The sequence below is a fragment of the Agelaius phoeniceus genome, chromosome 5, assembly GCF_051311805.1.
Source record: "Agelaius phoeniceus isolate bAgePho1 chromosome 5, bAgePho1.hap1, whole genome shotgun sequence".
In the NCBI taxonomy this organism is placed as follows: Eukaryota; Metazoa; Chordata; class Aves; order Passeriformes; family Icteridae; genus Agelaius; species Agelaius phoeniceus.
The window spans coordinates 37,658,736-37,679,617 of record NC_135269.1 but is presented as its reverse complement, the minus strand read 5'-3'; the positions used below and the strand labels follow the sequence as shown (position 1 = coordinate 37,679,617).

Sequence of the window (20,882 nt, the reverse complement as noted above, 5' to 3'; positions counted from 1 at the left end):
AAATCTAACTGAAAATCTGACTAGTACAAGTCTTGGCATCAGTTCACTAGGAAGATGATGATTTTAACTAAAACCAGTTTGAAATCCAGATAGAGATTTTCCATGTGTATGTTTTCAAGCTGAACAAAATAAAACATAAAGTTCATAAGTTTTTCATAAGCTACAAATTATACAGTTGGAAATATCTGTCAATCATTTAAGTTTTTGCATTTTGCAAATCTAATAAAATACTGTTCCTGCACTGAATATTTGGGGGGCCATAGCTTTGCTAATGACAAGGGAAACTGGAGGACAAATCTACCCTTTCTGTCATGCACTGGTTTAGGCATTTTAGCTCTTTAGCTTGGTACCATCACTTGGGTTTTTGAATTATGTTGCCTTGAATCCTCTTTTAACATGGAATTCTAATATTCAACTAAATGTCATTTCTGTAGAATAGCAAAATTGAGTACTACTACTATTTATAAATCTCTTCAGATAACAAATATTCTGAAAATGCACTTGATGGTTCATTCCTCCTGTCATTCTAATGGCTTGCTGAGTAACTGAGTTCTAAAAGACCTCCACAGCCAGTTTTTCCAGGAGAATGCTGTGGAAATGGTGTCAAAAGCTTTAGTAAGTTTATGTAGACAAAATCCACGGCCTTTCCCTCATCCACAAAGCAGGTCACAGAAGGGGGTCAGGTAGGTCAAACAGGACCTTTCTTACAGCATGCTGGCTGGGCCTGATGCCCTGGTTGTCTTGCATCTGCCGTGTGATGGCACTCACGACAATCTGCTCCATGACCTTCCCTGGCACTGAGGCCAGGCTGACAGGCCTGTCATTCCTCAGGACATCCTTCCAGCCCTTCTTGTAAATGGGTGTCACATTGCCCACCTCTGGGTGTCTAGGACTTACCTGGTGAGCCAGAACTACTGGTAAATGATGGAAAGTGACTTGGTGGACACTGCTGCCAGCTCCCTCAGGAGCCTTGGATGGATCCTGTCCTTTCCAATAGACTTCTGTGTATCTAAGTGGTGTAAAAGACTGCCAACCATTTTCTCTCAGATGTTTGGTGCTTTAGTTCTGCTCTCTATTTCTGTTGTCCAGCTCAGGGGGCTGGGTACCCAAAGAACAATTGGTCTTACTATGAAAGACTGAGACTAAGAAGGCATTAAGTACCTCAGCCTTTTCCTCATTCTTTGTCACAATGCTGTTCCCCATGTTCTGCCAAGAATGGAGATTCTCAGCCCTTCTTCTGTTGCTAATGTATTTATAGAAACGTATTTTTAATGTGTTTTACAGCAGTGTCTAGATAAAGTTCTACTTTGGCTTTGACTCTTCAAGTTTTCTGCCTGCAGAACCTCACAATGCCCTTGTAGTCCTCCTGAGTTGCTTGCCCCTTCTTCCAAAGGTGATAAACTTGTTTTTGTTATCTGAGCTCCAGACAAAGCTCTCTGTGCAGCCAGGCTGATGGTCTTCCCCATTGGCTTGTCTTTCAGCATGTGGGGATGGCCAGCTCCAGCACCTTTAGGATTTCTTAAATATGTTCAGCATTTCTGGACTCCTTTGCTCTTCAGGCAAAAACCCAAGGGGCTCTCTCAAAGAGTGTCATAAACAGGCCGGGGTAGCAGTTCTGCTGACCCCTCTCCTAATTTCTCCAGGAATTGAAAACTGCAACTCTGTCATTTCATAATTGCTGAGCCCAAGATGCCTTCCAATCTTCATGTCACCCCCCAGTCTTTGTTCACAAACAAGAGCTCCTGCAGGGCTGCTTTTTTAGTTGTCTCGCTCAGCAACTGTATCTGGAAGTTAACTTCCACACACACCAGGAACCTTCTCTATTGTTACCTCTCCACTCTATTATATTTCCAGTATTATTTCAATTCTTTTTAATGTATTAGCTATGTCCTTAAGTGTTTAACAGATGATAAAAAAGAGTAATTCTGAGGTCTTATTAAAGTAGCATAAACAAAAATGACTAGTTCTTTATTTGTGTTTGATTTGTTTGTGGTTTCATCCAAATCAAGGCATGATTCATCGTCTTATTAAGAGCTAAAGAATTAGAGCTTTAATATAGCAAACACTACAACAGACAAGGTGTAACTTAACTTTGGATTAGGGAGAGGAAAAAATAAGGTTTAGAACAAGAAGCAAAGATAATTGCTATCTTATTTGTTAATTGCTTGTTTTTTCTTACTCACTTGGCATGTGGACTTTTTAAATAGCCAGTGGAGACAGGCTGGGGGTGAAAAATCCCTTATTTGTCAAAGAAAACAATCAATTGCATTAAAAAGAAGAGAAAAGTTGATGGAGGAGAATGAGGTTCTTTGGTGGATATTTTTTACCAATAAATATGATCTGATGGAAATGTACAAATGTGCCTGTGATCTGTAACAGTTTAGCAAACTGTTCTGTTAAGGAGTCTGCAAGAAAGTAAAACTCTGGTAGAAGTGCTTATTTTTACAGTGTAGATGTCTTTGTAGAGATTCATATCTGTCAAAAATAAATGGACTGTTCCTATGATGGTAAATATACTTGAAAGGGCATTTGATTATACAATAAAGCTGCATCCAAGAGACTAGTGAAGGTAGGATTTTTGAAAAGCCCTTCAAAGATGTGATGTCTTGAATTATATGACATTTCAAACAGAAGATTTAGTTACAGACAGAAAATTCTTACTGTAGCACTCTGTAGGTAAAAGCAAAAGAGAATATATTTCTATTGGCTGGAATGAATAATTGAATAATGACAGTAGTAGCCACAGCTGGTAACACTTGCATATGAGAAAGTTACAGCTATTATTTTTGTAGAAAATGTCTAATAAATCCTTCCTTCTCACAGCAGGTGATTTATGTCTTTTTAAAAGTTCTGGCATCTTTCATGATGTGCAGTTTCTTATGCTCCAGGAAAATTCAAGAAGTGCACATCACTGAATGCCAGTACTCTTCTTACAAAATGGTGTTGCTTTTCAGTCAAAAAGCTATTAATCAGGTAAGAAGGTAGTTAGAATATGACGAGGCTTGGTCAGCACCACTTGCTCTGATTATGTTTCTGATCTGCACAAACTGATAGAGGTAGAAGCCATAAGTTGGCTTTGTCTTTCAGTCATCGCTCAGGGTGGTAACATGCAATACGATACTAGGTCTGTGTGAGATTTTCTTCTGTAGTCTGTTGTTCCAACTCTGTGCCTGAAACAAAAGGTTTCTTACATGTCTGGTGTCACTGGATTGCATTTTTGGGAAGATTTTACTGCGTTACGACAATGCATCTCTTCAAGTATTCAGTGCTTGGTTTTTATTTTTTTCAAATTAAATAGAGAGAGAAGTACCAGTGATTTGAATGTTTGGTAGATGTGTTTTAAAAGGCACCTCCAGTGCTGTAATGAGATATTTCTGCACTGGTTTATTTTCTTGTATTTGGTTTGATTATTTTGGAGCTTCATCTCTATTACTGTACGTTTGTCAACACTGCATTTCATTTGCTGTGCGACAGCTCATTGATCACATAGATCTGTATCCTTTTGAACTTCACTTGCTGCTATGTATGTGTTCATCATTCACTCTGATTTAGTGCATCATCAGCAGTTTGAATTAGTTACCGTAGGAATCTCTGCTTCTGTGATAAATTAACTACTTTTTAGGCTTCACATTGTACATTTGGAGGGATTTTCATGCGGTGCTTTGGATAGACACTGTCTCTTTTGGTGCTGTAGAATGGCCACTGTATTGAAACAAATTAGTTGGCCTTTCACAGGAGCTGTCTGGGGAAGTGTGGTGTTCAGGCTATTAAATACAGCAAGGTTCAGATTTCAGTCGCTTCCTAGTATCATCTTGCTGGCTGTTTAAAGTTCCTTTCATCCACACTGCTTTTTCCTGTTTTTTAGACACCTACCATGTGCACGAAATAGTAATGCATGGAATATTTTCATCTATTTGCATGGTATTATATGATAATCTATTTTTTACATAGTGTATTAAACAGTGTACCCAAATAATACCTATATATTATATCTTTATTACCAATTAATTACAGTTAGTTGTTTGCTATCTTTAAGGAGACATCATTAGAGACTTCTTTTCAAGAGTTTTCTGTAAAAACATAAAAAAATCTGCAAAGACAAAAAATCAGGCATCTTAGGATCAAGGTCAGTGAAGCAGTAAACTGCGATGCTACCTGCAGATCAACAGTGCACATGGAACTACCTGGAGTCTTCTTTTGCTCAGTCAAAGGATGTAACTTTTGCCACCCAGGAGGAGCATCTTTACATCTACAGTACCTCTGGTGTTGTAGCTGGTGCATTTACTAGATGTTGAGTAAAGTACTTTTCAGCTGATTCTGCACCCACCTTCTCTGGTTTAGAAAAGCAGAGTGTATGACCTTAGCGGATATCAAAGTATCACCATAGATGTTCTGGCAATGAACTGTCTAAGGTAGTTCTTACCAGTCCCTTTATCTGAGAATTGTCAGCTGGAGAACTTGAGCATGTTAAAGAGAGGACTTTAGAAATCATAGGAAATCTCATAGGAGCTGACATCACTTTTTCTACAGTGCATGTCATATGAGATTGTTAGCATCTTTCACCTTTTTTGCCCCCTCAGCATTTCTTTTGCTTCTAATTTACATCACTCTGGATTTTAGTTTACATTTGTTAAATGAATTCAGCGTTATGAACTGAATTCCTATAGACTTTGACTTACACAGGTCAGTAAAAGACAGTAGGTCGGTTTCTTGCATAAGAAACTTCCATACGTTTTCGTGTCACAATATTTTTTTCCTTTCAAAATATTAAAGACTTATAGCATAGTAAGGGCCAGACTTGGGTATCACTCCAAAAATGGAAATTCTTCCTCTAACTCCAAGAGTATTTGAGTATACTGTGTGTAGCAAAATGCTAATGCTTAAAGGAAAATTGTGTGTGAAGTTGCATAATTTAAATGTAAAGTTTTTGAGAAATGCTAAAGTTAATTTTATTTTTCCATTCTTTTTTTATTTTTTCCTGTGTGTGCACCTTTATCACTTTTTTTAATTATGCAAGTACCCAGTGTTTTCTACATAAGACAATGTCTGATTCAGTTCACAAGGTGGACCATGCTAACTGAATTGTTCTTTTGTTCAGTAGTTTCATATACTTCTCATTTGCTTTGTAGCCCAGTTCCTAATTGCTACATTCAATTTTCTTAAATGTCATCCAGTGTGGTGTCAGGGTGCATCACCAACAGTTAATGCAGAGGACAGAAACCTCATAGGGAAGAAAGGCATGGTGCTAGGGTGGAGATCTAGGCACAGAGAAATTGAAGTTAAAATTTACATAGGTGTGAAGTATGCAAAACTCCCAAGTCTTAGCACTTAGGGGTCAGAAGAGTTTATGTGCTCAAAGCACAGCTTCCACTGCCATCATTGTCAACTGTGTGGCAGCTGCTCTGCCTGTGAAAACACCAAAGTGAGCCTCCAGAAAATATTGATCATTCAACCAATATTTCTTTAAAGAGATGAATGAGAATGGAGTGCCTGTACATCTGAAGGGAAGTTGGACCAATGTCAGTAAAATGAAAAAGAGCCATGAAATTTGGATATCTATTTTGAAACCCAAGAAGATATTCTGTTAAAATGTTTAGCATTATAAACCACTTCAGATATTCAGAACAGATCAGGATCAGTCACAGAGTCCAGCTCTGCTACAAATGAGACCACAGTGCTGTCCTGGTGTGCAACAAGCTGATCTACAGACGCAGTGAGGGTATTTGGTTTATCTACAGTTAAACTATTACCTTTTTGAAAGCAGAACATTGGCAAGGCTGAACATATGCACCCACAATTTTAGCAGCCACATGTCATGTGTGCTGGTGGATTTTTGCCCCATATAACGTTGGTGCTCTGCAAAGGGAGCTTCTTCCTGAAATGGTGCATTAGCAGAATATTCCTGTTAGGTTATATTATCTCCTTTCCATCTTTCTGCTCTGCTTTATATTCCTGGAGCATTTGGATCAGACAGTTTTCTTCCACAGTTGTTGGGGGTTGCCAGGAGAAGGGAGACATGGGCTCTTTGCTTTCTGCTTCAGGGCCTGAGTCTCCCTTTGAGTGTAAGCAGCTGTGAGCTGTCAGTGCAGGGAGAGAGAGGGTCTCTATTGCTGCTGGGATATCTAAAAGTGATCAGTGCTAGGAAAAAGCATTTTCCTGAAACAAGATCATTTTCCTTCTGACCTTTAGAGCTGTGCTCCAGTGCATGGGGACAGCAGATGGAAGGACACACTGATAAAAAAAAAAAAAAAAAAAAAAAAAAAAAAAAAAAAAAATGGTATTTTTCAGTACTTTCTGGTGTTGACTAAATTTTGGAGAAGAATTCAATCTAAGATGGACTCTTTGAAGACAGGATTTCAGTTCACACAGTTACCTTTGCCTACATTGGAGGTCGCAGCAAGGAACATAAAATGTGGTGAGGGTAGCTGCTGCTGAACCTCAAAAGCCAGCAGTGTCCCTAGTGCCTGGGTTCAGAGCAAGGTTATGGATGGTATTGCCTTCATTAGGAGGAAGTCATGGTGTTCTTCAGCTAGGATAAAATGTTAATTTGCTGTGCTGATAAAGCTTTTACAAAAAGAAAAAAATTAGTATACACACAGTGTATAAACCAAGTTTGTTTTCTTGGAACAGCATTGCCCTTTATGGCAATCTTAGAGTCAGTCATGTTACAGATACTGCATAGCTATTCACTTGGTGTGCCTTCAGTGAGCTTCTTTTTGTTGCATATGAAATTCAGTTATGACTGTTTTTTCTTTCATTTTTATTATAGGAATTATTAAGAGAAAGAGTGATAGGTAAGAATTTCCAGATAATGTCAGCAGGCTCAGCAGCTATTTACAAATATGTTTTCTTTTGGAATAGAATTACACTGTTTTCCTGATAGCAGCTCAGTGATAACCCTACCTCTGTTGTTACAAGGCAGCTCAGTGGATTTTACAGGGCACTGGAAGGGAATAATTTTGTGCGTGATTTTGCTGCTCTTATGCAATCGGAATTTCCATTAGCTCTCTGGAAGTCAGTGGGGATATTTTCAGAACAAATACAGCAGGATTGAACTCCTAGTTAACACGTTATATATATTGGAAATTAAATAAATAGATCAATCTACTTCAGTCTAGTGGAGGACATTCAGAAAAAAATATCCTGAATCTATGCTGGACAAAACATGCTGTTGTGAAAACTTTTTCCTCTTTTTTTATCATCTCTTTCTTCTCTTCCTACTCCCTTTTTCTCTTCTCCTTCCTCTTCCTTTTCCTTCCCTTACATGCATTTAAAGCTAAGTTACTGTGGCTAGCTTGACACACATATCTCCAGATGTAAGGGCTAATGATTTTTAAGGTGTCTTCATTTTGGAAAAAAAAAGGTGCAGCTCTCGGTACTGAATTGTCTAAAGGTGTTTTGCAAAATGAGAAACATTTGCTCATTGCTTCTCAATCTGTTATTCACTGTTAATGTGAGAGTGTTGCAGGTCCTTATGATCTAGACACGGTGACATGCTTGCAGTAAGTTTTCTTGATTGGTTTATGGACACCTTTTCATAACAAGTAGCAATAACTTCTTTCCAAGTCTGGTGTTTATATAGAGAAAATTGTTACAGAAAAGTACAGCAGAGATTTTTTGCCTGGTTAGCAATTCTTGGGCATAGTTCAGATTAATGCAGAGGAATGAGCAGCCAACATATCACAATTAGCAGGTGCCATCTAAATATCGCTGGAAAACTTTCCATCTTTTTTTTTTTTTGTGTGCACTAAGAATATAATCTTTGAGCAATGTGTGGTTTTAGGTTAAAGGGTATTATACTACCAGACAAGACAGAATTAAATTAAAGTACAAATTCAGTCAAATGTATGCAGTTTGATTTCAGAGAGTGCTTTATTTCTGTAGGATTTGTCCTTAGCTCAGTATTTTAGTACTGCTACCAAATAACACATCAAATACATTTTTCTTTAAAGCCAAGCTTCATATATTAGCAGGTTTCTCACTGCACAGCAGATACCATCAGACTCTACCATGCACTACCTTTGCAATCCTTCTAACTGTTCCAGAAGTCTGTTAGACTTCACTTACAAACTGCTTTGCCACCACACTGCAACTGCTGCTGCTGTGTTTCAAAATTGAACTGCTCTCCTCTTCATATTCATAGCTAAAAGGTGAAGTTGGATTTTACAAGGGTAATAAACCTCTCAATTTAATATTTCTCATATTTTATCAAGGATTTTCAGCAAAGCAGGACATATTTTAAAGTAGCTCAAAATTTGCTGGAATACAGATTTTTATTCAGTTTTAGATGCCCCATTTACATTGGGTTCATAGAGTTGCACTACAGAAGATTATTAATTGAAAAATTGAATTCTTTAGGCACTTGAAATTTTTCTTCTTGTGTTGGAATGAAAATGAAGGCCATGTTGATTTTAGTTGGCTTATTTCTAATTTATAATACTGGTTTCTTATCAACCAGCAGTGGGTAGAGCAAAGAAAGTAATCCCATTGACTTAATGATGGCTCTTGCCTGCTTTCTTTTACTGGCTTCTCCTGTATCTCAGCCTGCATATAACAGGGCACAGGTCCTGTCTGGATCCTCTAAATGAATGTTATACTTCTAATATCATGGATGAGATATTCTCAACATTGCCCTAATTTTTCTCCCGCAAAATCAATGCTAAAACTCCCATTGGCCCTTATAATGCCAGAAATGTCAGTTCTGCTGATCTGATTATTGTTAGCATCGATGGGAGTATCATGAATTACAAAGGAAAAAGGACAAAGTAAAATGCTGTAATTATGTGGCCCATTCAGCATTGTTGGCTCCAGAGAGAATTAAGATTTATTTCCATGTGTGCTTCCAGTTTCACTCTTTCTGATTAGTAGTTATAGCTTGCTGTTTAGACATAATGATTTAATTGTAGGTATTACATGTTGACTGGATATTTTCCAGTTGCTGCTGGTTTGTCAGCATTATATCACTGTTGTACGTGAAAAAAGTCTAAATGCACCTTTTGGAAATTAAGGGCTGGAGTTTCAGCTGATGTACAGTCATAGGATTCCACTGAGTTTCTTCCCTAGGATTTTATGTGTTCCCTGAAATAGTGACCCAAAGAGAAGGCAAAACACAGCTGAAGTGAATTTTTGTATGATGGCTTTGGAGTATGTTGCACACCTTTTGGGCTTTTTTAAAGCTTCTTTTTACCTATTTGTGAGTTTGAACTAGAAGCTAGCTAAGACACTCCTGGTAGTAGACATTTTAAACAGGGTAATACAAAAGTTCATTCAAAGCTGCAGAAGGTGGGAATTATAATTGGATTAGTTGAACCTCATGGTAACCCCATGTGGACACTTTAAAAACTGAAGTTAAATGTTATTTCCTTTCTTTGATTTCTTTGATTTATGATTTTAGTGTTTTTATTAAGTTTCTGAGTTTAGTCTACTTCAGTTTTGAATGCAGCATCCACACATGATTTCTAATGAAGGTTAACTAATTCACTATAAAAATTAGCTTATTGATGAGAAATGACACTACCAACTGTTACTTAAACATTTGAAAAGAACATTTGAGAACATTAGAGAAATACACTTCAAAATGAAATTTTGTTCCTCTTAAATGAGATGCACTGATAATCTTTCTCTTAGCTATATTCTGAAATCACCACTGTGTGTCTTTCTGTCCAGTCTCTTTCATAATACTTGGCACATACTTGGAGAGGCCACTGGCTTAGGAAACCACTGTTCTGATTTCCTCAATGCTGCCTCCAGCTGCTTTTTCTCCTCCATTCATGGCCACCCAACACCACTTCATTTATTCCAGTGGAGTTTGGAGTCCTCCTTGGTAAACTTGATCAAGGAAGGAAGGGTGTCCTTAGTGGGGAATGCTAGATTCACTCCTATATAGGCCATTTCGGGGTTCTAATCTGCAAAGCAGCATCAGAAACAGGGGCATGGGTCCAAGGAACAGCAAAGATTGTGGAACCTGCTTAGTCTGGCTGTACCACTAAAGTATCATCAAACTGTGATGCTCAAGGCAGATACAGGAATGCATTTGATGCTGTGACTGTTACAGATGTGATAATTTTAATACTAGGTAAGGGCTATCTACATAGTCGGGCCTGCTATCTGCAGGCATTACCTTATATTCCTTATATGCTTGCTATTTCAATATACTTTTGATGCTGCCTTTTTGTTATTTTGAAATGTTTTTTTAGTTAGTTAAATTCTTGACTTTTGAGTAACTTCAGTTTTTGTAGGAAGAACATTTTAATGCCTTTATAGATTAAAGTATAGGAAGAAAATCAACATTTTTGATCCTCTGGTGGAAGCTATGATGAAAATATATTCTATGACTCTAGTATATTCTGTATGTTGGCAGTTTCTTACTAGACTGCCTGAAAGCAGTTTTGGGCACTTCTAGTAAGATGATGTTGAAAGTGAAGCAGTTGTTTGGCTTACTTGTCCAGGAAAAACCTGTTTTCCAGTTTTCTTCTTAGCTGGCATTGCAGTAGCGCTTTGACAACTGGTCTGATAACAGCTGTTCTTTCAGTTTGGAGGTACCTCTGCAGCTTGACTCACTGTACAAATTAATTCTTGACACAAATAGAGTTAACCCCCAACTAATTTGCCTTACACAGTGTTGACCATGACCAGAAAGGTGAATTTACCTACTCCTTTGTTGCTTGGCTGACTGCCCAGCCAGGAGGGTGATCACTTCTCTTCCTTGTAGCTGTTTCTTCAGGATTAGTCTCTTGTAAAGCTGAAAAATACTGCAAATGTAGTTGGCTATTTTAACTTTTCTTTTCAGTAGTCTTCCTCTCTTATGGGAATCTTCAGAGTTTTGTAGCTTGCTGGTAGTCCTTTACCACTGGTTCTCACTCCCTCTTGTTTGTCACTCATCTTTGCGGCCATGTGCACTACTCTGACCCTGGCCCAAACTTTTTTATTTGAATGTTAGACAATATTAAGATAATGTATGATAGCAGATTTGATTTTAGCAGTGTGAAGGAAGGGAGGAAAAAGGGTCCTGTTATAGTCAGAGTCAGCATCTGTTGGTTTAAGATTAGGTATATAAATTTCTAGGGAAACAAACACACTGGATTTGATACCTGGAGCCTTAGAGACTGACTTCTACCTGAAGTAAAGGTTTTTATTTGTAGCGTTAAATCTTCAGTTATATACAGCAGTCATGTATAAAAGCACTGAACAAGAACATATTGTAGGCCAAAGGGAGGAGGATGTGTACTGAGGAGTAGGAATGAAATACAAAAAAGGGAGGTAGAGGCAGGTCTGCTTTACCTGAGCCTTGGGAAAGGAGAAAAATAGCCACAAGAATTGGAGATGAAAATAGTTTGCTACATTTCCCTCCCTCATATAGTGGAATTTTCCAGTTTTCTTTAGGAGAAAAATGAAGTTTCTCAATCTGTTTCAGATCTCAGCATCACTCATGTAAGTCTGGAGCTGTTCCTTCAGCTGAGCAGTCAGCTTTATACAGATTAACTGAGAAAGGAATTTAGTCCTAGGTCTGATATTTTGGTTTCTGTTTATAGGTGTAAAATCTCCCCTGAAAGTAAGGCACATGTTTGGAGACTTACTCCTCCTTTACACTTGCTTAACTTTTTGGTATTAACTTTTTGGTCTTTATCAGTCACTACCTTTTGTTAGTTGTGAGCATTATCATGTTTGGATAGTGGGGTAGTTAATTTATTTTGTAACCAAGAGGCTTTGTTAATAGGCAATATTGCAAAGAAATGAAACACGTTTCCCTTTTAAATAATCTCCTTTTCTTAAAAATATCTAATACAATAAAAGGTCTGAAAGCTTAATCAGACCTTAATCAGTACAGCATTACTGAAACCATCTTTCAAAATCTTTTAGCATTTTTCACTGTTCCTACTACTGTTCAATCTACCTTCTCCAGTTTACAAGAAATAATTTCAAAAATATTGAGCCTTTTAATTCTTTTTTTTTGGGGGGATTAGGATTATTGTTTGATAACATATTATACTGTAGTCTAAATCTGTTGGGATTTTTGGAAGGATCTTATCTTTTGGTTGTACAATAAATGGACTTTGTTTTCATGGTATCACGGAGTCAGGATACTTAGTTGCTTATTTATTTATTTCCTTAATATTAAGACTTGCTAAAACATGTTAGAAAACTGCATTGTCTGATTAATTTTTTATTGACAGATATGAATGGATCACATTCCATTATTCTTTTTGGCAAAGAGTGGCTTTATGTTTTTAAGTGAAAATATTAGGAAGACTATTACAAGAGGATGCGTGCTGAAAATGTAAACCCAACTATTTACTTTTGGTTGTGTGTTTTTGATTAATTTTCATGTTGTGTGACAGTGCCCTAAGGTCCGTGAACTCTTCCTACTTTCTTCATGACAATGAAAAACTTTAGAGGCAGCATTACAGTGAAGGAGAATGGAAGAGTTGTAGAAGAGCACTCTTGAGTCTTGAGTTGTTAAAGAGATTTGCCTGCCATCTTTTGTGCTCACATACACTGTAGGGCTATAGCTGACAGGGAGGTGGCTAATGCATATCTTCATGCTCCAGCATACTCCAGTCAATGGAACAGCTTTTGTCAGTGATAGACTTGCAAGTTTATGATGGGAAGCAGCCTTGCAGCCAGATGGTTTTGGGCATATGTGTTTATGAATAAGTGGCTTTAAGTCACTTTGCCTCCTTTGGAGCTGTGCTGAGCACAGCTTAGATTCAGACAGCTGTGTTTTCAGTGTCATCCTCCTTTTCTGTTCCGTGGCTTGCATCTCTGTTCTGTTTGCTTTGGTTTTCCTACTAAATGTACAGGCAAACCCACTCCAAAGGGGTGGCTAATACTCCAGCCCTGGAGAATTACAGTGAATGAGAGCATGTATTCTGCCCCTCTGCAAGCTGCTTAAGACTTAGATATGCATCCCCAGGAGGAAAAATGGATTCTATTCCTGCTTGTTCCATCCTTAGAATAGACAAGTAGGGTATGTATAGATCTTTGGCTCCTATTTTACTACTTCCTGATACGTATTTGATGCTGATATGTCTTTTCCTTTTTAAGCTGAATGCCTGTCAATGGAAGAGGAAGTGAGGCTCATCATCTGGTAATGAAAGTTCAGGCAGGGTGAGAAGCTATCCAAACTACCTTTGGAGTCAGCAGCTGGGGTGGCAGTATAACTTTGCAGCAGAGCTGGGAGTGGTTGGGTCTGGCAGAGTTCTCAATATAAAGGCTGTACACATTCCATAAAGATCTGTAAGAACACGAGTGGCTTGGGGAGAGTGAAGTGGGGAACAGTAATGCACTGTGTCTTCTAATGCTAGAAGTAGGAAGCAGCAGATGAAACCAGCAAACAGGCAGGTATTTGGAACAGGTATCACACAACAGATCACTGAAGTGAGAAATGCTTTTTCATAAGGTGTTGCAAATGCTGATTTGTTCAGAAAGCAACCAGCCGAATTCACAGAAGATAACTATTAAATGCAAGGATACTAATCTGCTTAGGATTTCTGGTGCTGTGAAGTGCTGGGTGATGGAAGAGCAGTTGTGGGAGGTACCACTGTATGCTTTTCTTGTTTTATACTGTTTCCAGGTGTTTGCTACTGGTTACTATTGAAAAAAATATATATGAGGCTAGGAATAAGAGGATATTTGATGAGACCTGGTTCAGAAGCCTTTTGCTCTTGTGCCTTTGGAAAGCACACTCAGATTTGAGATTGCAATGTCAGTTTACTACTGAAAGCCTATGTTGATACACACTGTCACTTAGGACTGCTTTTTGTGTGTGTGTTTGATAACACTCCTAGTTTTATGTGGTGTTTATGCTCTTGATGCAACTTTCATGAAATAATGACAAAATTGATGATTAGGCTGTATGGTACAAGGATCATACCAAGACATTGTGTTTCTTATTGTGTATTCTTATTTCATGGTAAAGGTTAGGATTGCTTTTGTTTTCATTGAGAGCTAAACATGTTAGATTAGAGGATAATAAATTTTTAACTGAGTGACAAGCCACATTTGTACCTCCCAATCCATGTGTTGGGAGGAAAAAAACTGAACAAAACCAAACCCTAAAGAAAAGACAGAAGCATTTAAACTCTGCAGTCTTTCTGAACACAAAATGTAGAAGTCAAATATAATGTCTAATGGTAGAGTGGTAAACAGGATTATTGCCTGGACGAATCCTCAAGTATTCCACCCATTTTCTTTTGCTCTGTAATGATTCTAAAAGCATCTCTCAGAAGGACCAATATATGCAGCATTTTCTAGTATTGCTTAAAATGTGGATTGTATATCTGTTGTTATTTATTTACCTTGTCCCACTTTTCTTTATTCCCATTTTAGCTTTCTAATTTGCAATTCAGCTTCTTTAGCCTTGGAAGCTATTGAATGTTTCCCTGTGCCTTAAATGATTCTGTATTTTTAGACAAAATGGAAATACAGTGTGCTATAGGGGCAGCCTGTATAATATTGTCTTTTTTCTGAGTTAGTCTCATGACATTGTTAAGACTCAGCACTGCATTTAAAGAGTCAGTGTTCTCATTTAGCCTTCTTAGTCTGTGATTAAATGGGAGTTGTTGTTTTTTTCACTGTAAGTTGGCTGACAAAAGCTAAATCTGTCACAGGTGCTACAATTTGTGTATCAGAAAATTTGCTTTCCAAATACTAATTATTCCCAAAGTATCTTACTTCACACAAAGCACAGATAACACAGTCAGCAAATTTGTCCTAGTTTTATCATTGTGCAGTAAATTAGGGTTTGTCTTCTACCATTGTGTAAAGTGAAGATGGTAGAAATTCAATTGTAGGAGAACCAGTTGACGTACAACCTCTGATCTGTGTTTTTCACTTAATTCTCCCAATCAAATGCTTGAAATGTATATTATTAAAATAATCACTCCTGAATTTCACTTTTGTAACTGAATCAACTGTTGTCAAGGGACATGGGATAGTGAGGAACAACAGTGTTGTCTCTCCAGAAGTCATTTTAAAAAGCAAGTATTTTATGCGTGAAAGACCTAGACCCAAGCTGGTAGTATGCTTAAACGATTAATTTTGGAAGTTACTGTAAGATGATGGAAGCTTATTGAGAATTATCTTTCTTGGTGTTATGGGAGAAGAATGGACCTTCAGCTAGTGAAACTGTGGCAGAATAAGTGAAAGCATTCAGTTTAGAACCTCCTCAGACTCTGAGCCACAGGTGGCTTAAAAAAACACACGTGTAAGTTCCTGTGCACAAGCATGGAGTTGGATTCCTGTCATATGTCCTCCATGGCTCCCTTTGTGGAGAGCCTTTGTGATAACCTAGTTATCAATGCAGCCCTAGTTGCCAGCATTATGTGTTTTGACACTGAGGGGCCAGGATCTCCCTAGATAAGAGTTTGGAGTTCAGATGGACTATTGCTCAGTTAAATCTTCTGTAATGAATCCAACTGTCATTCAAGTGCACAAATTTTTGACACTAGACAAAGCAGAATGACCAGCTAAAATAGCAACTGGAACTGTATTTTAGCAGCTTCTCCTTTCATTGCTGAAAATTACCTAGGAACCTTTCCCAAGATTAGACATGTATTCTAAATATATATTTTGAAGATATTTAGCTTTATATTATATATATTAAAGATATTTAGCTTATAAAATGACTTACACAGAAAAGGAAGAGCATTTAATTTTTAGCAACAATTTTTGCATTGCAAAGTAGCTTAAGAAACTGTTTATTTATTCCCTTAGGATAAACATATTGTGTATTTCTAGATTTCTAACAAATGCAAACATTGATGTGATTTAACTCCTAATAGCAGTGTTGCACAGCTCTAGTTGTTTGGCCTATGTATTTTAATACTGATTTTTATTTTTATTTTATTTTTGTAGGACTATTTAACCATTCACAAGTATGGCAATGCAGCCAGAAATGATCTCTGGAACACATTGTCAAAGGTAAAATGCTTTAATCTATTGCACTGAGGGAGAAACAGGAATTTGCTGTGGTGTTTTTCTTGGTGAGATCAGGAGTGAATAGTGCATACTGAGATCTTCAAACCACAGAGCAAATATCAAAACTGATGCAAAGAAATTTCATTTGAGTTAAACTAGGAAACCATATTAAAAATATGAGATCTGCAGCATTTCTATTCTTTGTTATGTTAGAATATATGAAATACATGAAAGTGCTGAGCTTTGGCATTTCCATCACATGTGTCTGTGATTTTGTCTGGAGTTAAGATTTTTGTGAAGGACAAAAATATTAAAGCTTCAAAGTATGATGTAAACAGAGAACTATTTACTGTAATATTTGGCATGCTGTAGAGACTTATATATCCAGGCTTGGCTTGAGTTCTAGAACCTGGTCTAGTGCTCCACAATGGCTCATCATTTGTAAGATGAGCAAAGTGTCCCTGAATTTCTCCCCTATGGGACTAGTCTGAGCTAGTCTGAGTCTTCCCCAGAAATAGACTGAGTGGAGGACAGTGTGGAGTACAGTCTGAGAGTTTTGGCACAGGTACCAGTTCAAGCCATACAAAACATGACAATCTAGTTTTAACTACTGACGCCAAAACTAAGATGTAGCTGGAGGTGAAGACATCTAGACAAGCAGGTATATACATGTAAACTAGATGTCCAAGATCCTGTTCTTCTCACTGAGTCTTCAGTTGCTGATTCACAGACTTTTAACAGCTTTTACCTTAATTTATCCTACCTGGCTTCCAGCTGCCACCTGAGAAGCACGTCTGTTGCAGATACAGTGGTTCTGAAAGAATGCGTTGAGTATTTCAGGACATGGCATTTGACACTAGTGAACAGGAACAACTGGAGTTCCAGAAATCTAGTCAATATAGTCAGCAGAGCTTAGAGAGAAATTCAGTTGGCTAGCCACTACATGATTATTTTATAATAAGCCTGAACCACTGACTGTTGACTAGAGACTTGAGATAATTGTTCAAATATAGGCAACTAGTGCCAGATTAGGTGCAGTAGGATGTTTAAGACATTCATGTGTGTCTAACCAATTTAGCATCAGATATATGGGGAAATTTTTGCTCTTCTGAGTGGCTGGTAAAGGTCAAATGTCATTATTCACGTACATGTGGGCAACTGAACCAAGTCCTATGTCTGTACTGACTGCTAATGAGAGTTGAGACAAGTAACATACAGTCAGGCTTTTAAATCTGTGTCTTAATCTGTAGCTGAATGTCACCACAAGAAATCTTTCTTTCCAGCCTCTGTTAAAGCCTCTGGGACAGTTCTGGGCCATGGGAGGTCAGAGGAATGAATGTTGCCTTGAAAGAACAGCAGAATCTGCAGCTAATGAAGTGGAACAAAAATAAGACTGTATTCTGGTCCATAACCACTGTAGCTATACTGTATGCTCATATCTACTGTTGCAGCTAATAATTCTCTTTGCCTCAGTTGTAAATGCATTTGTTGCCAGCCCCTTTGTTCCTAGGGCAGTGCAACTGCAGCTTCAGTTCTGAAGACATCTTCTGCTTGTATTCATCAGAGATTGCTCAGTCTGTGATCTTGGGCTGTTCGACAGCTAGGAGCATGTCTGTCGCTGCAGAACAAATGATGCCTCTTTCTCCTCATATGCAGTCTCATCTCCCATGATGCTGTAGTATCTCTTTGTGTTTCAGACGAAAATCCACTTGTAAAACAGCATTTTTATTGACATATGGAATCAAATATGAACACATTAATCCTCCATGTGTTCTAACAGGTGCAGTTTATGAAGCAGCAGGGGATATCTTGGTATACATAGCCTCACTTTGCATATTAGGGACAGTATTTTCAAATAACTAGTCATTTTGATTTTCAGAACAGAGAAGCCCTATATTTTTAGAAATTAAGGCCCTTCAAATATGCCTTATTATAAGTGCCTAGATCAACTAACATTGTGTCTTTCTTAACCTTAGCTGGTTAAGAATAGCTACCCCATATTTCTGTGGCTCTTGTTAAAATCCTGTAAAGCAGGTTATTTCTTCTTTTTCAGCAGAAGTACTTGAATGATGTGGAAAACATGACTTTCTGACTGTCACTCTCTGTTAAGATTAATCAACATTTATTTTAAAGATACACAGAGCCTTAAGTTCAATTATGTAGTGTCTGTGTGTTGAGTGTAAGAGTGTGTGTGTGTGTATCTGCATACATGTGTGATGGTTATTTTACCCTCCAAAAACAGTTTTGATCCTGGGACAAAAAAAAAAAAAAAAAGGTTTTACATATTGTTACTGCTTCAGTGTATTGAAACTTTTCTTTTTTTTTTTTCCAAGGCTTTAAAAAGGGTTGGAAAATCTGTAAATATCCAAGAGGTAATGGATCAGTGGACACTACAGATGGGTTATCCTGTTATCACTATCTTGGGAAATGAAACTACAGACAACATCATAGTCATCTCCCAAGAGCGTTTTGTTTATGATAGTGATACTAAACCCAAGGATCCTGCCCGTGGGGACAACAGGTACTTGTATTTCTCAATTGCTATCTTTCAAGATGCTGTAGTTGTTTAAGTAAGTATTTTATATGTGTAGTTTTATGCAAATGTTTTTTTTTTAGAAATCTGAGCTTTGCTTGGGATCAATAGCGTGTGGTGATACTTTAATTTGAATTGTAATAAAGTTGAGGCTAATTAAAAGAATTGGAGAAAAATGCCCAATTGCATCCTGACAATTCTCTGTGGCAGTGTCTTGCATCACTCATCTATTTCCTCCTCTTTTCTTTTGATTTTGTCACATTCCATGAAGTAATTTGGAATGTGATTGGTAGGTCTGATAGTTCTTAAGAAATTTTGTGGAGTGGACCTCTTGACACTCATACACTGAGTAGGCAGATGTAAATATGTATCAGGTAAAGACCTTGCTTGACTTGGGAAGGAGTCAGGAGCTGAACTGGACCTCTGTAGAAGGCAGAGGGTTCCAGCTCTTTCATTTTTGGAGGCAGCTGAACTGTTTCACTGTCTGAAATCAGCATCTCTGTCTCTACCCCTTTTCCATTTATTAGATTGTTTTGTTCCTCCTCCCATCTGACTCTATATGCTTCCTTCATCCCAATGACAAGATAACATTCCTGCCTGATCCTGGGGAATCCTCATTGTTTCGAGCAGTTTTGGCATCATATTTTAAGGCCAAGAATAGCTCTTGCTAGCTGATGCTAGAGAATTTCAAGGTGGCCTTTGAAGTTTCTGTGTTGACCTGTTCATGCTCAGTGTGAAAGAGGCCACACTATTAACCTGGAATATTCTGTGTTAGTCCAGTAGATTTAAATTGTTGAAAAATAAAATTTAATACAAAATTTTGATTGACATATCCAGAGCTTGTAGAATATTCCTGTTGAGGAAGGCCTAAAATGATACTGACATTTACTGGAAAGTGTTTAGAAGTTCATTATCTTTTTCTAGAACATGAATACTATGGAACTCAAACATGACACAGAGTAAATAGTTGTTTTTCTAGCTGTATTGGAACAACCTAACAGGGCATTAAGCATCTGTCTAAATTCTGGGCTGAAATTAGTTCCTTTGTGAAAAAGAGATTAAACAACTGAATGTGGACTATTGGAAGTGTTCATGACTCACAGCTCTGCAGCAGGAGAGAAATTCTCCCTCTCTTGAAAATTTCTTTTGTGCAAGTTTATATATGTGTAATGTAATGTGAGTGGATTTTACTACTCAGAACAGCAATTATTATTTTTTTTTTATTTACTAAAACAGATATGTTAAGCCTTCTAAGTATTGTAGAGACTTTTAAAAATAGATTTTCTAGGTATTCGATATTGATTGAAGTAATTGTTACTGTAATGCATGAGTAAAGACTACTGGGTGTGTAAATGGTACCAGGGTGATATGGTGAGTTGACTCAGGCTGGATGCCACCACAATGACTGACAGGGCTTGGCCTTGGCCAGCAGTGGGTCTCTCCTGGGGCTGGCATTGGCTTTGCTGAACATGGGGGAAGCTCCTGTTAGCTTCTCACAGAAGCCACCCCTGTAACACACCAAAACCTTGCCATGCAAACCCAATACAGGTGAGAATTAGACTTAGTTTTATTTTCATACATGACATTAATTTGTAATTCAAACTGTATGCTGTCATATGTGGAATGGCCAGGGCAATACCACCAAGTCCTATGTCTGTACTGACTGCTAATGAGAGTTGAGACAAGTAACATACAGTCAGGGTATGCCAGGGCAAATTCTGCTGGGTTTCTTAGGAGATTTTATTCACAGATTTTATTACAATTCTTGTTTCTAAACATCAGAAATAAGATTTAGTACTAGAGAGAGCACAGAGAAAGACATCCATGTGAGCCCTGCCAGGAATTTAGTATCCTAACAGTCAGTACAATACATATATATATATATATATATATATATATATATCTCCTTTGGCAGGTCTCTTCCCCCTTTGGATTGTTTTTTTTCTGTGCTTCCATTTCCTTTTAAGCACAAACAGAAAAGAAACCCCTTGCTCAAGGAAAGCTTTAGGGATGGGTTGTTTACTCCAGCCAGTTAGCAGACAGAGCTAATTTGCCGCTTCCCAGGTGAAGTTATTTGAAAGTCATGTCCCATATGTATAAATACCAAAGAACAGGAACCATATATATTTAGCAAAAGGGGAAACTTACCTGTGCCATTCACCTTTCAAAAATCATCCATCAACTTACACTAAACTCCTATGGCTTAGTTATAAGTTGGTGTCTGAGTGTTATAATGCTGACCATGCAGTTCATTCATGCACTGCCCACAGGCACATGTGGCTGGGTATGCACCATGGCCATGTATCAATAATGTCCTTTCATACCATCAAATTAACTAAAAAAACAAGGTTGAGATACTAAGAATAAAGTTAATCTTTTAGTTGGTAGTGACCTAGATATTTTTCAGTTGTTTGGCTTTTTTATTTCTTTT

At 37.7% G+C, this 20,882-nt stretch overlaps 1 protein-coding gene across 1 annotated transcript in view; it reads left to right on the top strand.

Annotated features, from left to right (window-relative positions):
- TRHDE (thyrotropin releasing hormone degrading enzyme) overlaps positions 1-20,882 on the top strand; it is a 210,068-nt gene that overhangs the window by 115,596 nt on the left and 73,590 nt on the right. The window contains exons 8-9 of the mRNA XM_054631593.2: positions 15,856-15,921; positions 18,252-18,439. Of these exons, the coding sequence (XP_054487568.1) occupies positions 15,856-15,921; positions 18,252-18,439 (254 nt within the window). The remainder of the gene's footprint in view (positions 1-15,855; positions 15,922-18,251; positions 18,440-20,882) is intronic.